The sequence below is a fragment of the Anolis sagrei genome, chromosome X, assembly GCF_037176765.1.
Source record: "Anolis sagrei isolate rAnoSag1 chromosome X, rAnoSag1.mat, whole genome shotgun sequence".
Lineage (NCBI taxonomy): Eukaryota > Metazoa > Chordata > Lepidosauria > Squamata > Dactyloidae > Anolis > Anolis sagrei.
In genome coordinates this window covers 29,084,431-29,105,641 of record NC_090034.1, presented here as the reverse complement: position 1 = coordinate 29,105,641, position 21,211 = coordinate 29,084,431, and the positions used below count along the sequence as shown (strand labels likewise).

General features: G+C 43.6%; 1 protein-coding gene across 1 annotated transcript in view; it reads right to left on the bottom strand.

Annotated features, from left to right (window-relative positions):
• Positions 1 to 21,114, bottom strand: part of CCDC124 (coiled-coil domain containing 124) — a 29,784-nt gene extending 8,670 nt beyond the window's left edge. Inside the window, exons 1-2 of the mRNA XM_060786164.2 lie at positions 20,883 to 21,114; positions 8,412 to 8,588 (exon numbers count right to left, since the gene is read on the bottom strand). Of these exons, the coding sequence (XP_060642147.1) occupies positions 8,412 to 8,570 (159 nt within the window). The 5' untranslated portion in view covers positions 8,571 to 8,588; positions 20,883 to 21,114. The remainder of the gene's footprint in view (positions 1 to 8,411; positions 8,589 to 20,882) is intronic.
• Between the last annotated feature and the right edge of the window lie 97 nt (positions 21,115 to 21,211).

The window sequence follows — 21,211 nt, the reverse complement described above, 5'->3', positions numbered from 1 at the left end:
CTCTTTGGCAGGGAAAAGTGGAATGATAGCACCGCCCCATGGCTGGAACCAAGCACAAGCCTCCAAGATTCTGAAGATGGGGAAAACCTATTTATACCTCTATCTAGTTACAGTTGTTTTCTTGTCACTGTACAATGGCATTGAACGTTTGCTGTATATGTGTTCTGTTATCCGTCCTAACTCCACTTCAGGGTGAGAAGGGCGGAATATATCTACTGTAAATAAATAAATAAATAGCCTATTATTATCATCATAATTATTATCTGGTGGTTTTTGCCCTTTTGCCCCTGTATGCAACCTGGAGCCATTCTTCCAGAAAATAAACACCTCAAGGCTCTACCACTGAGCTATAGTAATATTAATATATTTCATATATATATATATATATATATATATATATAGAATTACAGTCCTCATGGTCCTGATTTAAAGCTGCCATATAATGAGATACATAGATATCTACTATTACTGCTACTATTATTATGAGCATCCAATTCCAAAATCCAAAACACAGAAGCCCACCTGAGGCCGTAGTACATAAGGGGCTTGCTGCCCTCTTCTGGTCTGACAGAGGAACTGCTTCATTAGGAGAGGAAAAGCATAGAATCATAGAGCTGGAAAAGACCTCATGGGCCATCCAGTCCAACCCCCTGCAAAGAAGCAGGAATATTGCATTCAAAGCACCCCTGACAGATGGCCATCCAGCCTCTGTTTAAAAGCTTCCAAAGAAGGAGCCTCCACCACACCACAGAGTGTTCCACTGCTGAACAGCTCTCACAGTAAGGAAGTTCTTCCTCATGTTCAGATGGAATCTCCTTTCTTGTAGTTTGAAGCCATTGTTCCATGTCCTAGTCTCCAGGGAAGCAGAAAACAAGCTTGCTCCCTCCTCCCTGTGACTTCCTCTCACATATGTATACATGGCTATCATCTCTCAGCCTTCTCTTCTTCAGGCTAAACATGCCCAGCTCTTTAAGCCGCTCTTCATAGGGCTTGTTCTCCAGACCCTTGATATTTTAGTCGCCCTCCTCTGGACACATTCCACCTTGTCAATATCTCTCTTGAATTGTGGTGCCCAGAACTGGACACAATATTCCAGGTGTGGTCTAACCAAGGCAGAATAGAGGGGTAGCATTACTTCCCTGGATCTAGACACTATGCTCCTATTGATGCAGGCCAAAATCCCATTGGCTTTTTTTGCCGCCATATCACATTGTTGGCTCATGTTTAACTTGCTGTCCACGAGGACTGCAAGATCTTTTTCACACGTTCTGCTCTCGAGCCAGGCATTGCCCCCATTCTGTATCTTTGCATTTTGTCCTCTGGAGTGTTGGCTATCCCTCCCAATTTGGTGTCGTCTGCAAACTTGATGATCATGCCTTCTAACCCTCCATCTAAGTAATTAATAAAGATGTTGAACAGGACCAGGCCCAGGACAGAACCCTGCGGCACTCTGCTCGTCACTTCTTTCCAGGATGAAGAGGAAGCATTGGTGAGCACCCTCTGGGTTCGTCCATTTAACCAATTACAGATCCACCTCACCGTAGTTTTGCCTAGCCCACATTGGACTAGTTTGTTTGCCAGCAGGTCATGGGGGACCTTGTCGAAGGCCTTACTGAAATCCAGGTACGCTACATCCACGGCATTCCCTGCATCTACCCAGCTTGTAACTCTATAAAAAAAAGAGATCAGATTAGTCTGGCATGACTTGTTTTTGATAAATCCATGTTGACTATTAGCGATGACCGCATTTGTTTCTAAGTGTTTGCAGACCACTTCCTTACCAATCTTTTCCAGAATGTTCCCTGGTATCGATGTGAGGCTGACCAGACGGTAATTTTTTTGGGGTTATCCTTTTTTCCCTTCTTGAAGATTGGGACCACATTGGCCCTCCTCCATTCTGCTGGAACTTCTCCCGTTCTCCAAGAATGCTCAAAGATGATTGTCAATGGTTCCGAGATGACTTCCGCTAGTTCCTTCAATACTCTTGGGTGTAGTTGATCTGGCCCTGGGAACTTGAACTCATTAAAAGTGGCCAGGTATTCCTGGATGCCTTGTTTCCCAATTTGGGGTTGGATGTCCTCTAATCCCTCATCCACTCCATCTTGCTGGGGTTGGAGATGACTTTCTTTTTGTGAAAAGATTGAGGCAAAGAAGACATTAAGTAATTCTGCCTTTTCCCTATCCCCTGTCAGCATTGCCCCATCTTCTCCTCGAAGAGGCCCTATCGCCTCCTTGTTCTTCCTTTTTCTACTGACATAAGAAAAAAAGCCCTTTTTATTGTTTTTATTGTCCCTGGCAAGCCTGAGCTCGTTTTGTGCTTCAGCCTTGCGGACCTTTTCCCTACAGGAGCTGGCTATTTATTTTAATTCTTCTTTGGTGATTTCTCCCTTTTTCCACTTCTTGTGCATGTCTCTTTTGTGTCTTAGCAAAGTTAGATGTTCTTTGGACATCCATTCAGGCTTCTTTGCACTTGTCCTGTTCTTTCTCTTTGTTGGCACTGTTTGCAATTGCGCCTTGAGTATTTCACTCTTGAAAAACTCCCATTCATCCGTAACTCCATTGTCTTTTAGCATCTGTGTCCATGGAATGCTGCTCAGTGTTTCCTTCATTTTTCGGAAATCAGCTCTCCTAAAGTCCAAAATGCGGGTTTCACCTATCTTAGTTTCGGCCTTCCTTTGTACCTCAAATTGCAGGAGCACATGGTCACTTGCTCCTAGGGATCAATCTGGTCCTCCACATTTGTTAGGATGAGATCAAGAGTAGCCGACCCCCTTGTTGCCTCTTCTACCTTCTGGACCATGAAATTGTCTGCAAGGCAAACGAGGAATTTGTTGGACTTTGTACTCTTGGCCGAGTTTGTTTTCCAGCAAATATCTGGATAGTTGAAATCGCCTGCGACTACTACATCTCTTCTCTGTGCCTGTTTGGTCAACTGTTGGCAGAAGACTTCATCAAGTTCTTCCTCCTGGCTTGGAGGTCTGTAGTAGACACCTACAACATCTTTTTGAGTTCCAGTTCCCTTGATTCTTATCCAGATGTTTTCCAAGCTGGTTTCCTGGATTGCTGTCTTGCATCTCTTCTGCAGTGTAAGAGTTTTTGACATATAAGGCTACTCCGCCTCCTCTCCCCTTTGTTTGGTTTCTGTGAAAGAGGTTATAGCCCTCCATGTCTACATTCCAGCTATAGGAGTCATCCCACCAGGTTTCAGTGATATCTATGACATCATATTTGTGGTGTTGTGCTAAAAGTTGGAGTTCGTCTTGTTTATTTCCCATGCTCTGTGCATTAGTGTAAAGACATGTGAGCCCCTGAGATCTTCCCCTGAGCTGTTTATTTAGGATTATTGTGCTTTCAGTATTTGGTCCTCTTAGAGCTGCTACCATACTTAGAGAATCATAGGGTTGGAAGGGGTCCCTAAGGGTCATCCAGGCCATTCTGCCAAGTTCTGATACATAGTGTGATTGCTTTTTAATTTTAGTCATATGTGTATGTGTTTGCCTTGTATTGTCTCATGTCATTGTGAGCTGCCAACTCTAGGATTGAGAAAAAGGCAAGGAAGAGGAGGAGGAACTTAAAACTGTCTGCCATTTATGACCAAGGTCTGTTCACTGTGAGCTCCTTGGTCTTATTGATATTAAGAACCAGATGATTGTCCTTGCCCCACGAGAGCAGTCACTCCACTTCCTCCAGATAGACAGGCTCATCCTCTTCAGAGATAAGAAGCCTTACCATGGTTTTGTCGTCTGCAAATTTGGGAATGATATTTCTATGGTGGATGGGTGTGCAATAATATGTGTACAAAGTGTAAAGCAGAGCACTAAAACACATAGCTCTGTGGCATCCCAGTGTTGAGAGGGAGAGGCAAAAAGGTATATACACACATCTGTATGTGTCAGAATTATGGAACCTTGGAAATACAAGGGCCAGCTCTCTCAGCTCATCAGCAACCCTACTTCCTGGGTGTCACTGTTAAGGAGGATCTAACCTGGGACATTCATAAGGCAGCGCTGGGGAAGAGGGCCCAGCAGAGGTTGTACTGTCTGAGACTTCTAAGGAATCCCCAAAGGCCATCCAGTCCAAACCATAAGAGATAGACAGATAGATAGATGGATTAATTGATAGATAGAATGGTAGAAAGATGCATGGATGAATAGATAGATAGCACGATGGACTGATAAATAAATAAATAGATAGATAGATAGAATGGTAGAAAGATGGATGAATGGATGGATGGATAGACTGGTAGAATGGTAGAGAGATGGATGGATGGATGGATAAATAGACAGATAGATAGAAATATGGATGAAGGGAGGGACAGATAGATAGACAGACAGACAGAAAGGTCAATAAACAGATCGCTAGATGAATGGATTAGTAGGTAGGTAGGTAGGTGGGTTGATAAATTGATGGATGGATAGAAAGAAAGGTAAATAGACAGATAGGCAGACAGACAGATAGCAATGAAAGGACCAAGGCATGGACATCTCTGGCCCATCCTCTGTTTGGATATCAACTAGCAAGCCAATGCCTTAAATCAAGAAACAGCTTGCTAAGAGCCACAAAGATACTCGCGGGAACACCTCAGCAAGGAAGAGTCTAAAAGTGGCAGGCAAAAACCCGGAACCTCAGTCAGTGGCTGATAACGGATGAGAAAATTCCCCTCTGGGCAAACAGAAGACTGGGTGACCTGGAAGGCGCCAAACAGGCTGCGTTCTGGCACCGCGAAATACAGAACCCACCTTAAGAAATGGTGCTGCAAAGTGGAGTTCATGACATGTGAGTGCGGAGAAGAGTAAACCACAGACTACCAACTACAATACAATCTGAGCCCTGCCACAGGCAGAATGGAGGACCTTCTCACAGCGACACCAAAAGAACTCCAAGTGGCCAGCTTCTGGTCACAGGACATTTAGCATAATGTCAAGTTTTTTAACTTTGTTTGTGTTTTTAAATACGTTATAACTGTATTTTCAATTTGTTTCTGACACCATAAATAATTAAACAAATATCATCTTCGGAAATGTTGGTGCCAGCTGGGAAAAAAATCAGAATTATTATTATTATTATTATTGTCATCATCATCATCACCATTTTGGGAAATGTTGGGGCCAGTTTTAAAAACCTATTATTATTATTATCATTATCATATTGGGAAATGATGGGGCCAGCTGGAAAAACCAATCAGAGTTATTATTACGGTTGTTGTCGTCGTCATCATCATTTTGGGAAATGAGGTGGCAAACTGAAAAATTGGGCCGGGCCATAGAACAGCAGGTTAACCGCCAGCTGCAACAAATCTTGCCAATCGAATGGTTGTCAGTTCATAGCCCAGGTCAGGGTGAGCTCCTGGCCTTCAGACCAGCTTCTGCTTACCTAGCAGTTTGAAAGCAAAAGTGAGTAGATAAATAGGGATTACTTTAAAGCAGGGAGGTATTTAAGGCACCTATAAGGAAATGCCAGAAAAATGCCGGCGAGTCAATCAAGGAGGAAGTTTATGAACAAGCTCTTTGGCAGGGAAAAGTGGAGCGATAGCACCGCCCCATGGCTGGAACCGAGCACAAGCCTCCAAGATGCTGAAGATGGGGAAAGCCTATTCATACCTCTATCTACTTACAGTTGTCTTTCTTGTCACTGTACAACGGCATTTAACATTTGCTGTATATATGTTCTGTGATCCACCCTGAATCCCCTTCAGGATGAGAAGGGTGGAATATAACCACTATAAATAAATAAATAAATATCCTATTATTATTATCTGGTGGTTTTTGCCCCTGTGTACAATCTGGAGCTATTCTCCCAGAAACAAAACACCTCAAGGCTCTATCACTGAGCTATAGTTATACTAATATATTTCGTATACATAATATGTATAACATTCTAAAAATAAAATAAGAATTCTAGTCGTCATGATCCTGATTTAAGGCTGCCATATAATGAGATACACAGATATCTATTATTACTACTATTATTATTATGAGCATCCAATTCCAATATCCAAAACACAGCAGCCCACCTGAGGCCATATTACAGAAGGGGCTTGCTGCCCTCTTCTAGTCAGTTAGTATTTTCATGAATAAAACAAACTCTTCACCAGTTTCATCCTCAAGAACCTTCTTTGATTCTGTCAGTATGAGCTCTTCTACTTCTTTTGTTAACACTTCTTATAGAATCATAGAATCAAAGAGTTGGAAGATACCTCATGGGCCATCCAGTCCAACCCCCTGCCAAGAAGCAGGAATATTGCATTCAAATCACCCCTGACAGATGGCCATCCAGCCTCTGTTTAAAAGCTTCCAAAGAAGGAGCCTCCACCACACTCCGGGGCAGAGAGTTCCACTGCTGAACGGCTCTCACAGTCACGAAGTTCTTCCTCGTGTTCAGATGGAATCTCCTCTCTTGTAGTTTGAAGCCATTGTTCCGCGTCCTAGTCTCCAAGGAAGCAGAAAACAAGCTTGCTCCCTCCTCCCTGTGGCTTCCCCTCACATATTTATACATGGCTATCATATCTCCTCTCAGCCCTCTCTTCTTCAGGCTAAACATACCCAGCTCCTTAAGCCACTCCTCATAGGGCTTGTTCTCTAGACCCTTGATCATTTCAGTCGCCCTCCTCTGGACACATTCCAGCTTGTCAATATCTCTCTTGAATTGTGGTGCCCAGAATTGGACACAATATTCCAGGTGTGGTCTAACCAAAGCGGAATAGAGGGGTAGCATTAATTCCCTAGATCTAGACACTATGCTCCTATTGATGCAGGCCAAAATCCCATTGGCTTTTTTTGCCGCCACATCACATTGTTGGCTCATGTTTAACTTGTTGTCCACGAGGACTCCAAGATCTTTTTCACACGTACTGCTCTCGAGCCAGGCGTCCCGCATTTTGTATCTTTGCATTTCGTTTTTCCTGCCAAAGTGGAGTATCTTGCATTTGTCACTGTTGAACTTCATTTTGTTAGTTTTGGCCCATCTCTCTAATCTGTCAGGTAATGTTTTGAGTTTTGTAGAGAGGAATTTGATTGCTCTTTCTCACACAATATCTTCACCCTGCACCTGGTTTGGTACCTGCTTCATTAGGAGAGGAAAAGCAGAATGTAATCAATAGAGTTCATTCTGCTACCATACTTAGATAATCATAGGGTTGGAAGGGGTCCCTAAGGGGCATCCGGCCCTTCTGCCAAGTTCTGTTACACAGTTTAATTGCTTTTTAATTTTAGTCATATGCCTTGTATTGTCTCATGTCATTGTGAGCTGCTAACTCTAGGATTGAGAAAAAGGCAAGGAGGAAAAGGAGGAAGTAGGGTTACTGATGAGCCGAGAGAGCTGGCCCTTGCATTTCCAAGGTCCCATAATTCTAGCACATAGAGATGTGTGTATATACCTCTTCGGCTCTCCCTCTCAACACTGGGATGCCACAGAGCTGTGTGTTTTAGTCCTCTGCTTTACACTCTGTACACATATTATTGCACCCCCATTCCACCATAGACAGATGTAACAGAAAGATAGACAGAAAGCTCAATAGATAGATCAATAGGTAGATGGCTGGATGGATGAATAGATGGATGGATGGATGGCTGGGCAGGCAGGCAGGCAGCTCAACAGATAGATTGATAGGTAGATGGATGGATTAGTAGACAGACAGACAGACAGACAGACAGATAGGCTGATAGATAGATGGATGGATAAATTGATGGATTAGTAGATAGATAGGCTGATAGATAGATAGATAGATAGATAGATAGATAGATAGATAGATAGATAGATACATGGATGGATGGACAGAAAGGTAGATAAATAGATGCATGGATAGATAGGTATGTCGGTTGATAGGTAGATAGAAGGATGGATAGAAAGAAAGGTCAAGAGATAGATGGATTAGTAGATAGATAGATAGATAGATAGACAGACTTCTAAGGAACCAACAACTGAATGGAAAACTGTTGGTGACTTTCTCCTGCCGCGCTCTAGAGAGTGTCCTGGCTTACTGCACCTGCACCTGGTTTGGTACCTGCACATAATTGCAGAGAGGAAGGTGCTCCAAAGGGTCACCACTTCTGCACAGAGAATCATGGGCTGCCTTCTTTCTCCCCTTTTTGGAAGAACTGCATAGGTCCCGCAGCCTTAAGAAAGCTCAGAGCATTCTTGGGGATCCATCTCACCTGGCATATTTCTTTTTTGAATGGTTGCCACCTAGCAGATGGTACAGGGTGACAAAGGCAAGGACAAGGAGACAACTTTTATCCTAGAGCTGTGGACACGTTGAACTCCATGGCTGTGGTGCAGAGAGATGGGTGTGTTGTTCTGTGGTGTGTACTAGGGAAGGCATTTGTTGTGCAATAGCAAAATTACAATAAAGCTATTCTATTCTATTCTATACAGAGTGGGAGGCCTCTCCTTCTGAGACCAGAATCACTCACCTTCCGCTGCTCTTTCCGCATAACGTGTTTGTCCTCATCCTTCCAAAAGGCATCCTCTAGCTCCTTCTGCTTCTTGGCATCGGCCGCTGCTTTGGCTTCCGCCTTTCTGGCCCGGGCGGCTGCCGACTTTGTGTTCTCTCCTTGGAACTTCTTGGGCATCCCGCAGGGTGCACAGTCCTGGCAAGGGGAGGACAGAATTATTATTATTATTATTATTATTATTATTATTATTATTATTATTGCTATTACTATTATCATTGTCCCATCCCATACTATACTATACATCATCATCCCACCTCTTCCATTATATATTATAATCATTCCACCTCTTATATTATATTATATTACTAGCTTGAGTCCCTGGCATTGCCCGCGTTATTTGAAAAAGTCAATTTTTTAATAGTACAAAATGCATAAGGTTGTAGGTGAACTACAACTCACATCATGCCAGGTCAGCCCCAAAAAACTCCATCCGTATTTAAAGTCTGTTATGTTGGGCAAGTTTGCTATAGATGAACAATCAATAATATGTGGAAACAGCAAATTGTAAATTGAACAATATAGACAAAATAGAAAATGTTATAATAAATAAGAACATGTGGGATCCAGTTCAGAATTATTCAGAGAATGTATTAAGATGTGGAGTGGAAAAACTGAGACTAAGGCTGATATTTCAAATATCATTTTTGTAGTTTATTGTATAAAGAGGTGGAAGGTGGGAGTGGAGTAAATATAATAATAATAATAATAATAATAATAATAATAATAATAATAAAAATGTGCAACATCGATGGAGTTCAGTGTGCTATCTGGCTATAGGGGAAACTACAACTCCTACTATGGTGAGTCAGTTCCTACAACCTCCTCCAGTAGGTCGAGTTAGTCATGGGGGTTTGTGTGCCAAGTGTGGTCCAGGTCCATCATCAGTGGAGGTCATCGTTTCTCTGGTTGTGGATGAACTACAACTACCAGAAAGAAAGGTCAGTTCCCCCCAAACCAGTAATCAAATTTTGGCATGTCAGGAATGTGTGCCAAGTTTGGTCCAGATCCATTGGTGTTTGGGTTCACAGTGCTCTCTGGATGTAGGTGAACAATGCTCCCAAATCAAGGTAATTTTTCCCCAAAGACTTCCAGTATTTTTTGCTGGTCATGGGGGCTCTGTGTGCCAAGTTTTGTCCATGTCCATCTTTGGTGGAGTTCAGAATGCTCATTGCTTGTAGGTGAATTATAAATCCCAGTAACCACAACTCCAAAATGTCCAATCCAATTCCCCTCAAAACCCACCAATATTCAAATTTGGGCATATAAGGTAAGCATGCCAAGTTTGGTCCAGATCCATCGTTGTTTAGGTTCATAGTGCGCTCTGGATATAGGTGAACTACAACTCCTATAAATCCCTCCAAAGACCTCCAGTAAGTATTGTTAGTCATGGGGGTTCTGCGTGCCAAGTTAATTCCAGGTCCATCATTGGTGGAGTTCAGAGTGCTCTTAGATTGCAGGTGATCTATACATCCCAGTACCTACACCTCCTATAAATCATGCTGAATTCTCCCCAAACCTCTCTAGTATGTTCAGTTGCTGATCAATTCCTCTCTTTGCTGTGCCCCGCAGAAAAAAGTAGGAGAGTTAAGGGAGAGGCAGTGGGCGGGGTTATGCAAATTCCACACAAATGGAGAGAGTCAGAAACACTGGGATGTCTGTGGTGGAGAAAAAAAATCAGAAAATCTAGGGTGGAATTGTCCCCATATAAAAGTCTTCACTTGGGTGGTGGGCAGTATGGCCTATGTGGAGGACTTTGACAGAACTGTTGTTAAAGACTTTCATGGTCGGAATCACATGGTCGGAATCACATGGTCGGATTGCTGTGGGCTTTCTGGGCTGTCTGGCCATGTTCCAGAAGCATTCTCTCCTGACATTTTGTCTGCATCTATGGCAGGCATCCTCAGAGGTTTTGAGGTCTGTTGGAAACTAGGCAAGTGGGGTTTATCCCGGGTGGGGAGAACCAACTCTTGTCTGCTTGAGGCAAGTGTGAATGTTGCAATTGGCCACCTTGATTCACATGAAATGGCCTTACAGCTGCCAAGCCTGGCTGCTTCCTGCCGGGGAGGATCCTTTGTTCAGAGTTGTTAGCTGGCCCTGATTGCTTCATGTCAGGCTTTCCCCTGTTTTTTGAGTGTTGCTCTTTATTTACTGTCCTGATTTTAGAGGCTTTTTTAAAATACTGGTTGTCATATTTTGTTCATTTTTATGGTTTCCTCCTGTCTGTTGAAATTGTCCACATGCTTTTGGATTTCAATGGCTTCCCTGTGTCTTCTGACATGGTGGTTGTTATAGTGGTCCAGCATTTCAGTCTTCTCAAATAATATGCCGTGTCCAGGTTGGTTTATCAAGTGATCTGCTGGCTGACTTCTATAGCTGAATCAATCTGCAGCGTCTTTCATGTTCCTTGATTCATGTCTGGGCGTTTGAGGGTCCCTATGGAGACTTCTCCACAGCTGCATGGTATACAGTAGACTCCTGCAGAGGTGAGAGGGTCCCTCTTGCCCTTTGCTGAATGTAGCATTTGTTGGATGTTCTTAGTGGATCTGTCCCCTGGGCAACGTCCTTGTAGATGGCCAATTCTCTCACAATAGGAGCGGTTGCTCCTGACACGACCAAAAAAAAAAAAAGTGGATCTGTAGATTGTTTGTAGGTTGTGTTTCTTCATCAGTTTCCCTATGAGGTCCATGGTTCCCTTGATGTATGGTAAGAACACTTTTCCTATGGGTGGATCTTTGTCTTTACTCTTGTGGCTTGTTCTTGGTCTTGCAGCTCTTCTGATGTCTGTGGTGGAGGCTTCATTGCCCTGTAGAGCCCAGTTTAGAGGGTTCTGTTCACCTTGGAGGAGGTGAGCTTTGCAGATTCTTTTTGCAAGGGTATTCATTGCTAATAAAAGTGGCCAATGTCAACAATCACACTTGCCTCCAACAGACAAGAGTTCTTTCTCCCACCCTGGACATCATTCCACAGATACATATATAAACCTCATTTGCCAAGTTTCCAAGAGAACTAGATGTGGGCGAAATATCAGGAGAGAATGCTTCTGGAACATGGCCATACAGCCAGAAACACTCACAGCAACCGAGTGATTTTGGCCATGAAAGTCTTCGACAACACAATTATAATAATGATCATCAAAATAAAAATATAATGATGATAATAATGATAATGGCAACAATAATAACAATGATAATAAAAATGATGACGACAATGATAACAGTAAGAATAACAATGATAATAATAGGAATGATGATAACTGACAATAATCATAATCATCATAAAATGATAATAGTTCTTTATTTATTGTAACTGTTATATGATGATAATGATGATGAAAAGATTCAGAATGGAGGACGATGCCTGACTCGACAACAGGATGTATGAAAAAGATCTTGGAGTCCTCATGGACAGGAAGGTAAACATGAGGCAAAAGTGTCACGCGGCAGCTAAAAAAGCCAATGGGATTTTGGCCTGCATAAATAGGAGTCTTGTGCCTAGATCCAGGGAAGTCATGCTACCTCTCTTTTCTATTTTGCCTTGGTCAGACTACACCTGGAATCACACTGTTTGCAATTCTGGGCACCACAATTTAAGGGAGATGTTGACAAGCTGGAATGTGTCCAGGGAAGGGCGACTAAAAGGATCAATGGTCTGGGGGAAAAAAGCCCTATGAGGAGCGGTTTAAAGAGTTGGGCATATTTAGCCTGCAGAAGAGAAGGCTGAGAGGATACATAATGAGGGTCATGGATAAAGATGTGAGAGAAGTCATAGGGAGAAGGGAGCAGGCTTGTTTTCTGCTGCCCTGGAGACTACGACGCAATGGAGCCATGGCTTCAAACTACAGGAAAGGAGATTCCACCAGAACATTAGGAAGAACTTCTAAACTGGGAGATCTGTTCAGCAGTGGAACTCATGGCCCCAGAGTTTGGTGGAGGCTCCTTCTTTGGAGGCTTTTAAACAGAGGCTGGATGGCTATCTGTCAGGGATGCCTTGAATGCAATTGTCCTGCTTCTTGGCAGAATGGGGTTGGACTGAATAGCCCACAAGGTCTCTTCTAACTATGATTCTATGACAATAACAATTGAAATAAGGATGATAACAATGATAATGACAATGATAACAGTGATAATAAGAATGATAATTATACGAGGGTTGAATGAAAAGTAATGCCTCCACCTTCGTTACTTGCGTTTGGATGGGAATATTTGAATAAATCAAACTCAGAAATAATCCTTAGAATGTGCTCTTTAACTACTACTATTCACTTTTCCACATAATCACCACACAATTGGATACATTTCTGCCACAATGAACAAGTTTTCTGAAGCTGTCATGGAAGAAGTCAACATTCTGTTTCCAAAACCAGCGTCTCACAGTTCTCTCACCCTGGGTACTCATCGTGCACAGATCTTCCGATAGCTAAGCAAAGCAATAATGTGACCCACACGTTCTTGTGAAATGCTGATTATGCTTGAAATTTCTCTCTGAGTGATACAACAATCGTCCTGAATCAATCTGTCAACCTTTTGCTTGTGAAACTCAGTGGTTGCTGTCACAAGACGTCCAACTCTTGTCACGCAAGTCAGATGTTCCCACCTCAACTTAAACTTACTCACCCAACGATGCACAGTACTCACACCAACACAATCACCATAAACAGCTTGCATTTGCTGATGAATCTCCTTTGGTATGACACCTTCTGCTGTCAAGAATTCAATGACTGCATGTTGCTTAAGTTGCACTGACCGACTGTCTGCGAAGGGTTCCATACTTCGCACTTTAACAACACAATTGTTCAATGCTAAGGCTTCCCGCCAAAATGGAACTGTAGAGGAGAGTCTACTGAACAAGCTAGTACCTGCCGCATACCAGTACCGCCATCTGTTGAGGAGTTACGAAGGTGGAGGCATTACTTTTCATTCAGCCCTCGTAATAATGACAATAATAATGACAATGGTCATAAAAAGAATAATAAAATGATAATAATAATTTATTTTATTTTATATATTACAGTATATAATACTAACAGTAAAACGTACTGGTAGTGTATTAGATATATTGTGAATCACCCTCATTATGAAGATGCAAGTTTATGGGCAAGAACGAAGATAGTTTATTCCATTTGTAGTCGAAAGCCAGCAAAAGATGTTAAAAGAAAATTGGTAAAGATGGGAGTGAATTACTATATTTTAGAAGAATCCAGGTGCCTAAAGAGACTTAAGCCTGGCTGCAGCATGCCAGAAATTTGGGATGTAGAAGATCTCTCCAACTCTGAAAAAGTTCCCTTATGCGATCTTGTGGGCAAGAATTCCAGATCAGACTTCAGGACAGTATTTGACAACGATGTATACAAAGTATTAGAAGTTAGTTTATAAGTAGTATTGAGTTTATGTTACTTTATGTTCTGCTTTGATTGTCTATTTGTTTTTGGGCTTTGAATGGTTGCCATTTTGTTATTTTTTGTAAACTGCCCTAAGTCCTTTCTGGGAGAGAGGTTGGGTTATAAATAAAGTTGTTGTTGTTGTTGTTATTATTATTATCAATATATAGTTCAATATAATAATATCTATATATATAAATCTGTTAAGGGCGTTCAACGGGACAGCAAAACGCGAAAACCCCTGGCCCAAAACACATCAAACTTGGCATGCACATACCTCAACCCACAAGGTATGCAGATAGCGATTCAAAATTGTAAACAACATTTCAACACACTCACAAAATCAAAAACCAACTGAGCATGCACAATGCCGCCCCGCCGCAAGTCCCCGGCGCGTGCACATGGCCGACCGCCCAACGCATCCTCCGCGCAAGCCACGCCCCCATCCTCCGTCGACCCTCCCCTACACTCCTCCTCCTCCGCCCACCCCCCTCCGCGGAAGCCCCGTCCCCACCCACCGATGCCCCGCCGCCACCCACCGACGCCCCGCCCCTACACTCCTCCTCCTCCTCGGCCCACCCCCCCTCTGCGGAAGCCCCGCCCCCACCCGCCGATGCCCTGCCCCTACACTCCTTCTCCGCCCACCCCCCTCCGCGGAACCCCCGCCCCTACACTCCTCCTCCTCCTCCACCCACCCCACTCCGTGGAAGCCACGCCCCCACCCACCGATGCCCCACCCCTACCCGCCCATACACCATCCATCCCTCCTCGCCGCCATTGGGGACGATGAGGAAGGAGAAGGAGGGAAGGAAAGAAAGAGAGCAAAAAAAGAAGAAAGGGAAGGGGAAGGGAAGGTGTGCAAAGGAAGGAAGGAGGGAAGGAAGGAAGGGGAAGTTGGGAAGGTATATGAGGGAAGAAAGGTAGGAAAAAAGAAGAGAGAGTAGTAGGATGGAAAAGAAAGGAGAAAGGAAGGAAGGAAGGAAGGAGGAAAGGAAAGAAATACAGAAAAAAGGAGGGAAGGGTGTATGAAAAACGGAAGGAAGGAGAAGTTGGGAAAGTATATGAGGGAAGAAAGGAAGGAAAGAAAGAAAGAAGAGAGAGAGAGTAGGAGGATGGGAAAGAAGGGAGGAAGGAAGGAAGAAGAAAGGAGTGGAAGGGAAAGTGTAGGAAGGAAGGAAAGGAAGGAAGAAAGGAAAGGGAATGAAGGAAGGAGTGAAAGAAGGAGAGAAAGAGGGAGAGAAGGTTGGCTACAGCAACGCGTGGCGGGTAAAGCTAGTATAATAATAAAATAATTGTATATTATATATTACATGTAATATTACTATTGCAGTATATTGCAGTATATGCCCCCCATGGCGCAGTGGGTTAAATAGCTTAGCTGCTGAACTTGCTGACTGAAAGATCAGCGGTTCGAATCCAGGGAGTGGGGTGAGCGTCTGCAGTTAGCCCAAGCTTCTGCCAACCTAATAGTTCGATAACATGCAAATGTGAGTAAATCAATAGGTACCACTTCGGCAGGAAGATAACTGCACTCCAAGCAGTTATGCCAGCCACATGACTACGGACAATGCTGGCTCTTCGGCTTAGAAATGGAGATGAGCACCACCCCCAGAGTCGGACACGGCTAGACTTAATGTCAAGGGGAAAACTTTACCTTTTTATTGCAGTACAGTGGTATAGTACGATATAGTAATACAAATATGGTGCTATGCTAATAATATAATATATTGTATATACATATAATATTGATAATAATATTATAATATAATACAATATAATGCAAATAAAATCTATATATATAAAAATGCTCTGTGCATAATGAGTACCTTAAAAACAAAAGAAGCAATGAACGAAATCACACCAAATTTGGCAACAAAACGTCTCACAACACAAGGAGTGACCATCACTCAAAAAATTATGATTTTGTCATTTGGAAGGTGTAGTTGCAGGGATTTATAGTTTGCCTACAATCAAAGAGCATTCTGAACTCCATCAACGATGGAATTGAACCAGACTTGGCACATAGAACTGCCCTGACCAACAGAAAATACTGGAAGGGTTTGGTGGGCATTGACCTTCAGTTTGGGAGTTGTAGTTGTAGTCTTGGAACGTGTGGTGGCCTCACAACTCCAGGTATTCTTGGTAGATACGGATTATCTAGACCCGGCACAGTCTAGCTTTAGGCCAGGACATGGTACCGAGACAGCCTTGGTCGCCTTAGTGGATGATCTGCGGCGGGAGCTCGACAGGGGGAGTGTGTCCCTGTTGGTGCTGCTGGATCTCTCAGCGGCCTTCGATACCGTCAACCACGGTATCCTTTTGGGACGCCTCGCGGGGATGGGTCTTGGAGGTACTGTTTTGCAGTGGCTCCGGTCATTCCTAGAGGGTCGATCTCAGAAGGTGTTGTTGGGGGACACCTGTTCAACCCCACAACCATTGTCTTGTGGGATTCCTCAGGGCTCAATATTGTCTCCCATGTTGTTTAACATCTACATGAAGCCGCTGGGGGAGATCATCCGGAGTTTCAGGGTACGGTGTCATCTGTACGCGGATGATGTCCAACTCTGTCACTCCTTTCCACCTGCTACTAAGGAGGCTGTCCAGGTCCTGAACCGGTGCTTGGCCGCTGTGACGGTCTGGATGAGGGCGAACAAATTGAAATTGAATCCAGACAAGACAGAGGTACTCCTGGTCAGTCGCAAGGCCGAACAGGGCATAGGGTTACAGCCTGTGTTGGATGGGGTCGCACTCCCCCTGAAGATGCAGGTTCGCAGCTTGGGTGTGACCCTGGACTCATCGCTGAGCCTGGAACCCCAGGTCTCGGCGGTGACCAGGGGAGCATTTGCACAGCTAAAGCTTGCGCGCCAGCTGCGCCCGTACCTTGGGAAGTCTGACTTGGCTACGGTAGTCCATGCTCTGGTTACATCCCGTTTAGACTACTGCAACGCTCTCTACGTGGGGTTGCCTTTGAAGACAGCTCGGAAGCTCCAACTAGTCCAACGCTCGGCAGCCATAATTTTAACAGGAGCGGAGCGCAGGGAGCATACAACCCCCCTGTTGCGCCAACTCCACTGGCTACTGATCTGCTACCGGGCTGAATTCAAAGTGCTGGCGTTGGCCTTTAAAGCCCTAAACGGTTCGGGCCCAAGCTACCTATCCGACCGCATCTCTGCCTATGAACCCACCAGGACTTTGAGATCTTCCGGGGAGACCCTGCTCTCGATCCCGCCTGCTTCTCAAGCTCGGCTGGCGGGGACGAGAGATAGGGCCTTCTCGGTGGTGGCTCCTCGGCTGTGGAACGCCCTTCCTACGGACATTAGACTAGCACCATCTCTAATGGTATTCCGCAAAAAAGTGAAGACCTGGCTGTTTGAGCAGGCGTTCCAATAATTAGTGCAATGATTGGTTAATGAACACTGGAATGGAACAATGGACGACGAATCTGGAACATGTTTTTGATGACGAGACGACAGTGAATGGGTATTGTAGTAACTGTTTATTAATTGTGTAATGTGTTAGGTTGTTAACTGTTTCTATACTGTAGCACTGAATTTTTGCTGTTCGTATTTGTTGTGAACCGCTGTGAGTCGCCTTCGGGCTGAGAACAGCGGTATATAAGTAAGGTAAATAAATAAATAATAAATAATAGTTCACCTACATCCAGAGAGCACTGTGGACTCAAACAATGATGGATCTGGACCAAACTTGGCACAAGCACTCAATACGCCCAAATATGAACACAGATGGAGTTTGGGGGAAATAGACCTTGACATTTGGGAGTTGTAGTCACTGGGATTCACAGTTTACCTACAATCAAGGAGCATTCTGAACCCCACAAATGACAGAATCGGGGCAAACTTCCTACACAGAACCCTCATGACCAACAGAAAATACTCAAGGCCATCCAATCCAACTCCCTTCCTCAGGGCAAGAAAACACAATCAAAGTCCTCCTGACAAAGGGCCATACAGCCATAGATATAGATAGATAGAAAGATAGATATGATTCGCACACACACAGATATAGTATCATAGATTTGAAGGGGACCCTTAAAGAAGGACAATGATATGTTGCATGTTCCAGGGTGGGCAAACCAGACACTCTCCACATCAACACTGACAAAGAAACAATAAGAAATACTGTTTACCCACAAGCATAAAGAAATTACATATATTAGAAACCAACACTTTCTCATTACTTTTTTTTCCAGATCAACAGACTGGGCCACAGCAACGCGTGGCAGGGGACAGCTAGTATAATATATAATAATACTGCAACGTAGCAATACTAATATGTTAAATATAATTACTACTCATAATATACAATACTGTTTTATTTTTGTATATTTGTAGATTTGAAGTTGTAATGTTTTGATTGTGAGCAGCTTTGATTCTCCGTATGGAGAGATAAAGCGGGATATAAATAAATAAAATAAAAATATTATTAGTAACATTACATGTTACATATAATATACAATTACCTGTCCGAACGTATCTCCTGCTATGAACCATCATGAAGCTTAAGATCATCAGAAGAGGCCCTGCTCTCAATCCCACCACTCTCGCAAACGCGGTTGGTGGGGACGAGAGACAGGGCCTTCTTAGCAGTGGGCCCCCGTCTGTGGAACTCTCTCCCTAAGGACATCAGGTTGGCCACCTCCCTCCTGTCCTTTAGAAGACAACTGAAGACCTGGCTCTGGGGCCAGGCGTTCGATTAGAGGCCAGCGGCAATAGGAAAAGGAAATTTGGATTTTGTGACATGGATTCCCCTGGCTTGGCTTGGTTTTTACTGACACGTTAATCTATTAATTTATTGTTAAATCTTACTGGTGATGTACAACGTTTTAAAATGATTTTATTGTGAATTGTAATTTTATGGTATTTATGCTGTTAGCATCCTCTGATGCTCATGTGAGGCCGCACTGAGTTCCCCTTGTGAGGAGAAGGGCGGGATATAAATATTTTAAATAAATAAATATTATATATAGACCAATCTCCCTGCTGTGCCACCTCTACAAAGTTCCGGAGAGACTTATTCTGCATAGAATTATGGAAAAAATAGACCCATGTCTGATTCCACAGCAAGCTGGCTTCAGGAAAGGCAAAAGCTGCACATCGCAAGTGCTGAACCTGACTCAGCACATAGAAGATGGCTTTGAAAAGCAGCAGATCACAGGAGCTGTCTTCATAGACCTGTCAGCGGCTTATTATACTGTGAACCACCACCTTCTCCTGAGAAAAATGTATAATATCACAAAGGACTACCACCTCACCCGTCTCATAGGAAACCTGCTACAAAACAGGAGCTTTTTTGTTGAGTTCCAGGGCCAGAGAAGCAGATGGCGGAAACAGAAGAACGGCTTGCCTCAGGGGAGCATGCTCGCTCCATCCATGTTCAAAATCTACACAAATGACCAGCCACTGCCAGAAGGGACAGAGAGTTTCATCTCTGCTGATGATCGTGCCATCACCGCCCAAGCAGGGAGCTTTGAGATGGTTGAACAGAAGCTCTCCGAAGCTCTAGGTGCTCTAACTGCCTATTACAGGGAAAACCAGCTGATTCCCAATCCATCTAAAACACAGACATGTGCCTTTCACCTTAAGAACAGACAAGCATCCCGAGCTCTGGGGATTACCTGGGAAGAAATCCCACTGGAGCATTGCAGCGCACCCAAATACCTGGGAGTCACTCTGGACCGTTCTCTGACCTACAAGAAGCACTGCCTGAACATCAAACAAAAAGTGGGTGCTAGAAACAATATCATATGAAAGCTGACTGGCACAACCTGGGGATCACAACCAGATACAGTGAAGACATCTGCCCTTGCGCTATGCTACTCTGCTGCTGAGTACGCATGCCCAGTGTGGAACACATCTCACCACACTAAAACAGTGGATGTGGCTCTTAATGAGACATGCCGCATTATCACAGGGTGTCTGCGCCCTACACCACTGGAGAAATTACACTGCTTAGCCGGTATTGCACCACCTGACATCCGCCGGGAAGTTGCAGCCAATAGTGAAAGGACCAAGGCAGAGACATCTCCAGCTCATCCCTTGTTTGGGTATCAGCCAGCACGTCAATGACTTAAATCAAGAAATAGTTTTCTTAGATCTACAGAGACACTCGCTGGAACACCTCAGCAAACGAGAGTTCAAAAGTGGTAGGCTCAAACCCAGCACCTCAATCCGTGGGTGATACCAGATGAGAGACTCCCCCCTGGGCACTCAGAAGACTGGGCGACTTGGAAGGCGCTGAACAGACTGCGCTCTGGCACCACGAGATGCAGAGTCAATCTTAAAAAATGGGGCTACAAAGTTGAATCCACGACATGCGAGTGTGGAAAAGAGCAAACCACTGATCACCTGCTGCAATGCAACCTGAGCCCTGCCACATGCACAATGGAGGACCTTCTTGCGGCAACACCAGAGGCACTCCAAGTGGCCAGATACTGGTCAAAGGACATTTAATCAGCTACCAAGTTTGCAAAATTTGTGTGTTTTTTAATCTGTTTGTTTGTTTTGTTCTGTTAGAATTGTAATACAATGTTCTGGTTGCGGATGACACGATAAATAATATATATATATATATATATATATATGTATGTATATTACATTGTACTATATTATTATACCACAATATATCTAATACACTATCAGTATATTATACTTTTAGTATTATATTATATATTGCACTCTATCATCAGTTCATTTATTTATTTACGACAATTATATGCCACCCTTCTCACCCCAAAGGAATTCAGAGGCTTACAAGAGATATATATATATATATATATATATACACACACACACACAATATATTATATTATTAGTATAGTACAATATCATTATTAAATATTACTATGTTGTACTGTAACATTATATTGTACTATTATTAGTAATATTACATGTAGTATAAATATATGATTATAAGATATTATTAGTAGTATTGTATTATATATATAAAAACATTTTTAATATTATATATAAGATATTAGTATTTTTACATTGCAATGTTACTAAAGAGGCCTGAGAGAGGCTGCTTTGCCTTACCTGCCTCCTCCAGCTCCAGGCGTCGCAGCCTTTGTGCGTCACGCCTCCCCCTCCCTTCCTCTTCCCTCAGGCCCCGCCTTCTTTTGTCACCTAGGCTTGCCTTCTTTTTTCTTCCGCCGTCTTTCTTGAGGGCACCTTCTCCTCTCTCACGCTGATTATTTCAAATCTTTGCGGCACAAAACCAGGCCAAAGTGTTTCTGCGACTCCGACTCGCTCCTTCCCGCCCGCTTTCCTCCTTCGAGCGAGACTGGAGGGAGGAAAAAAAAGGAGAAGCTTGCCCCTAGTTAAGATGGCTAGTGAAGCTTCGGGTTTTTGCCTCTTGCGCCTGC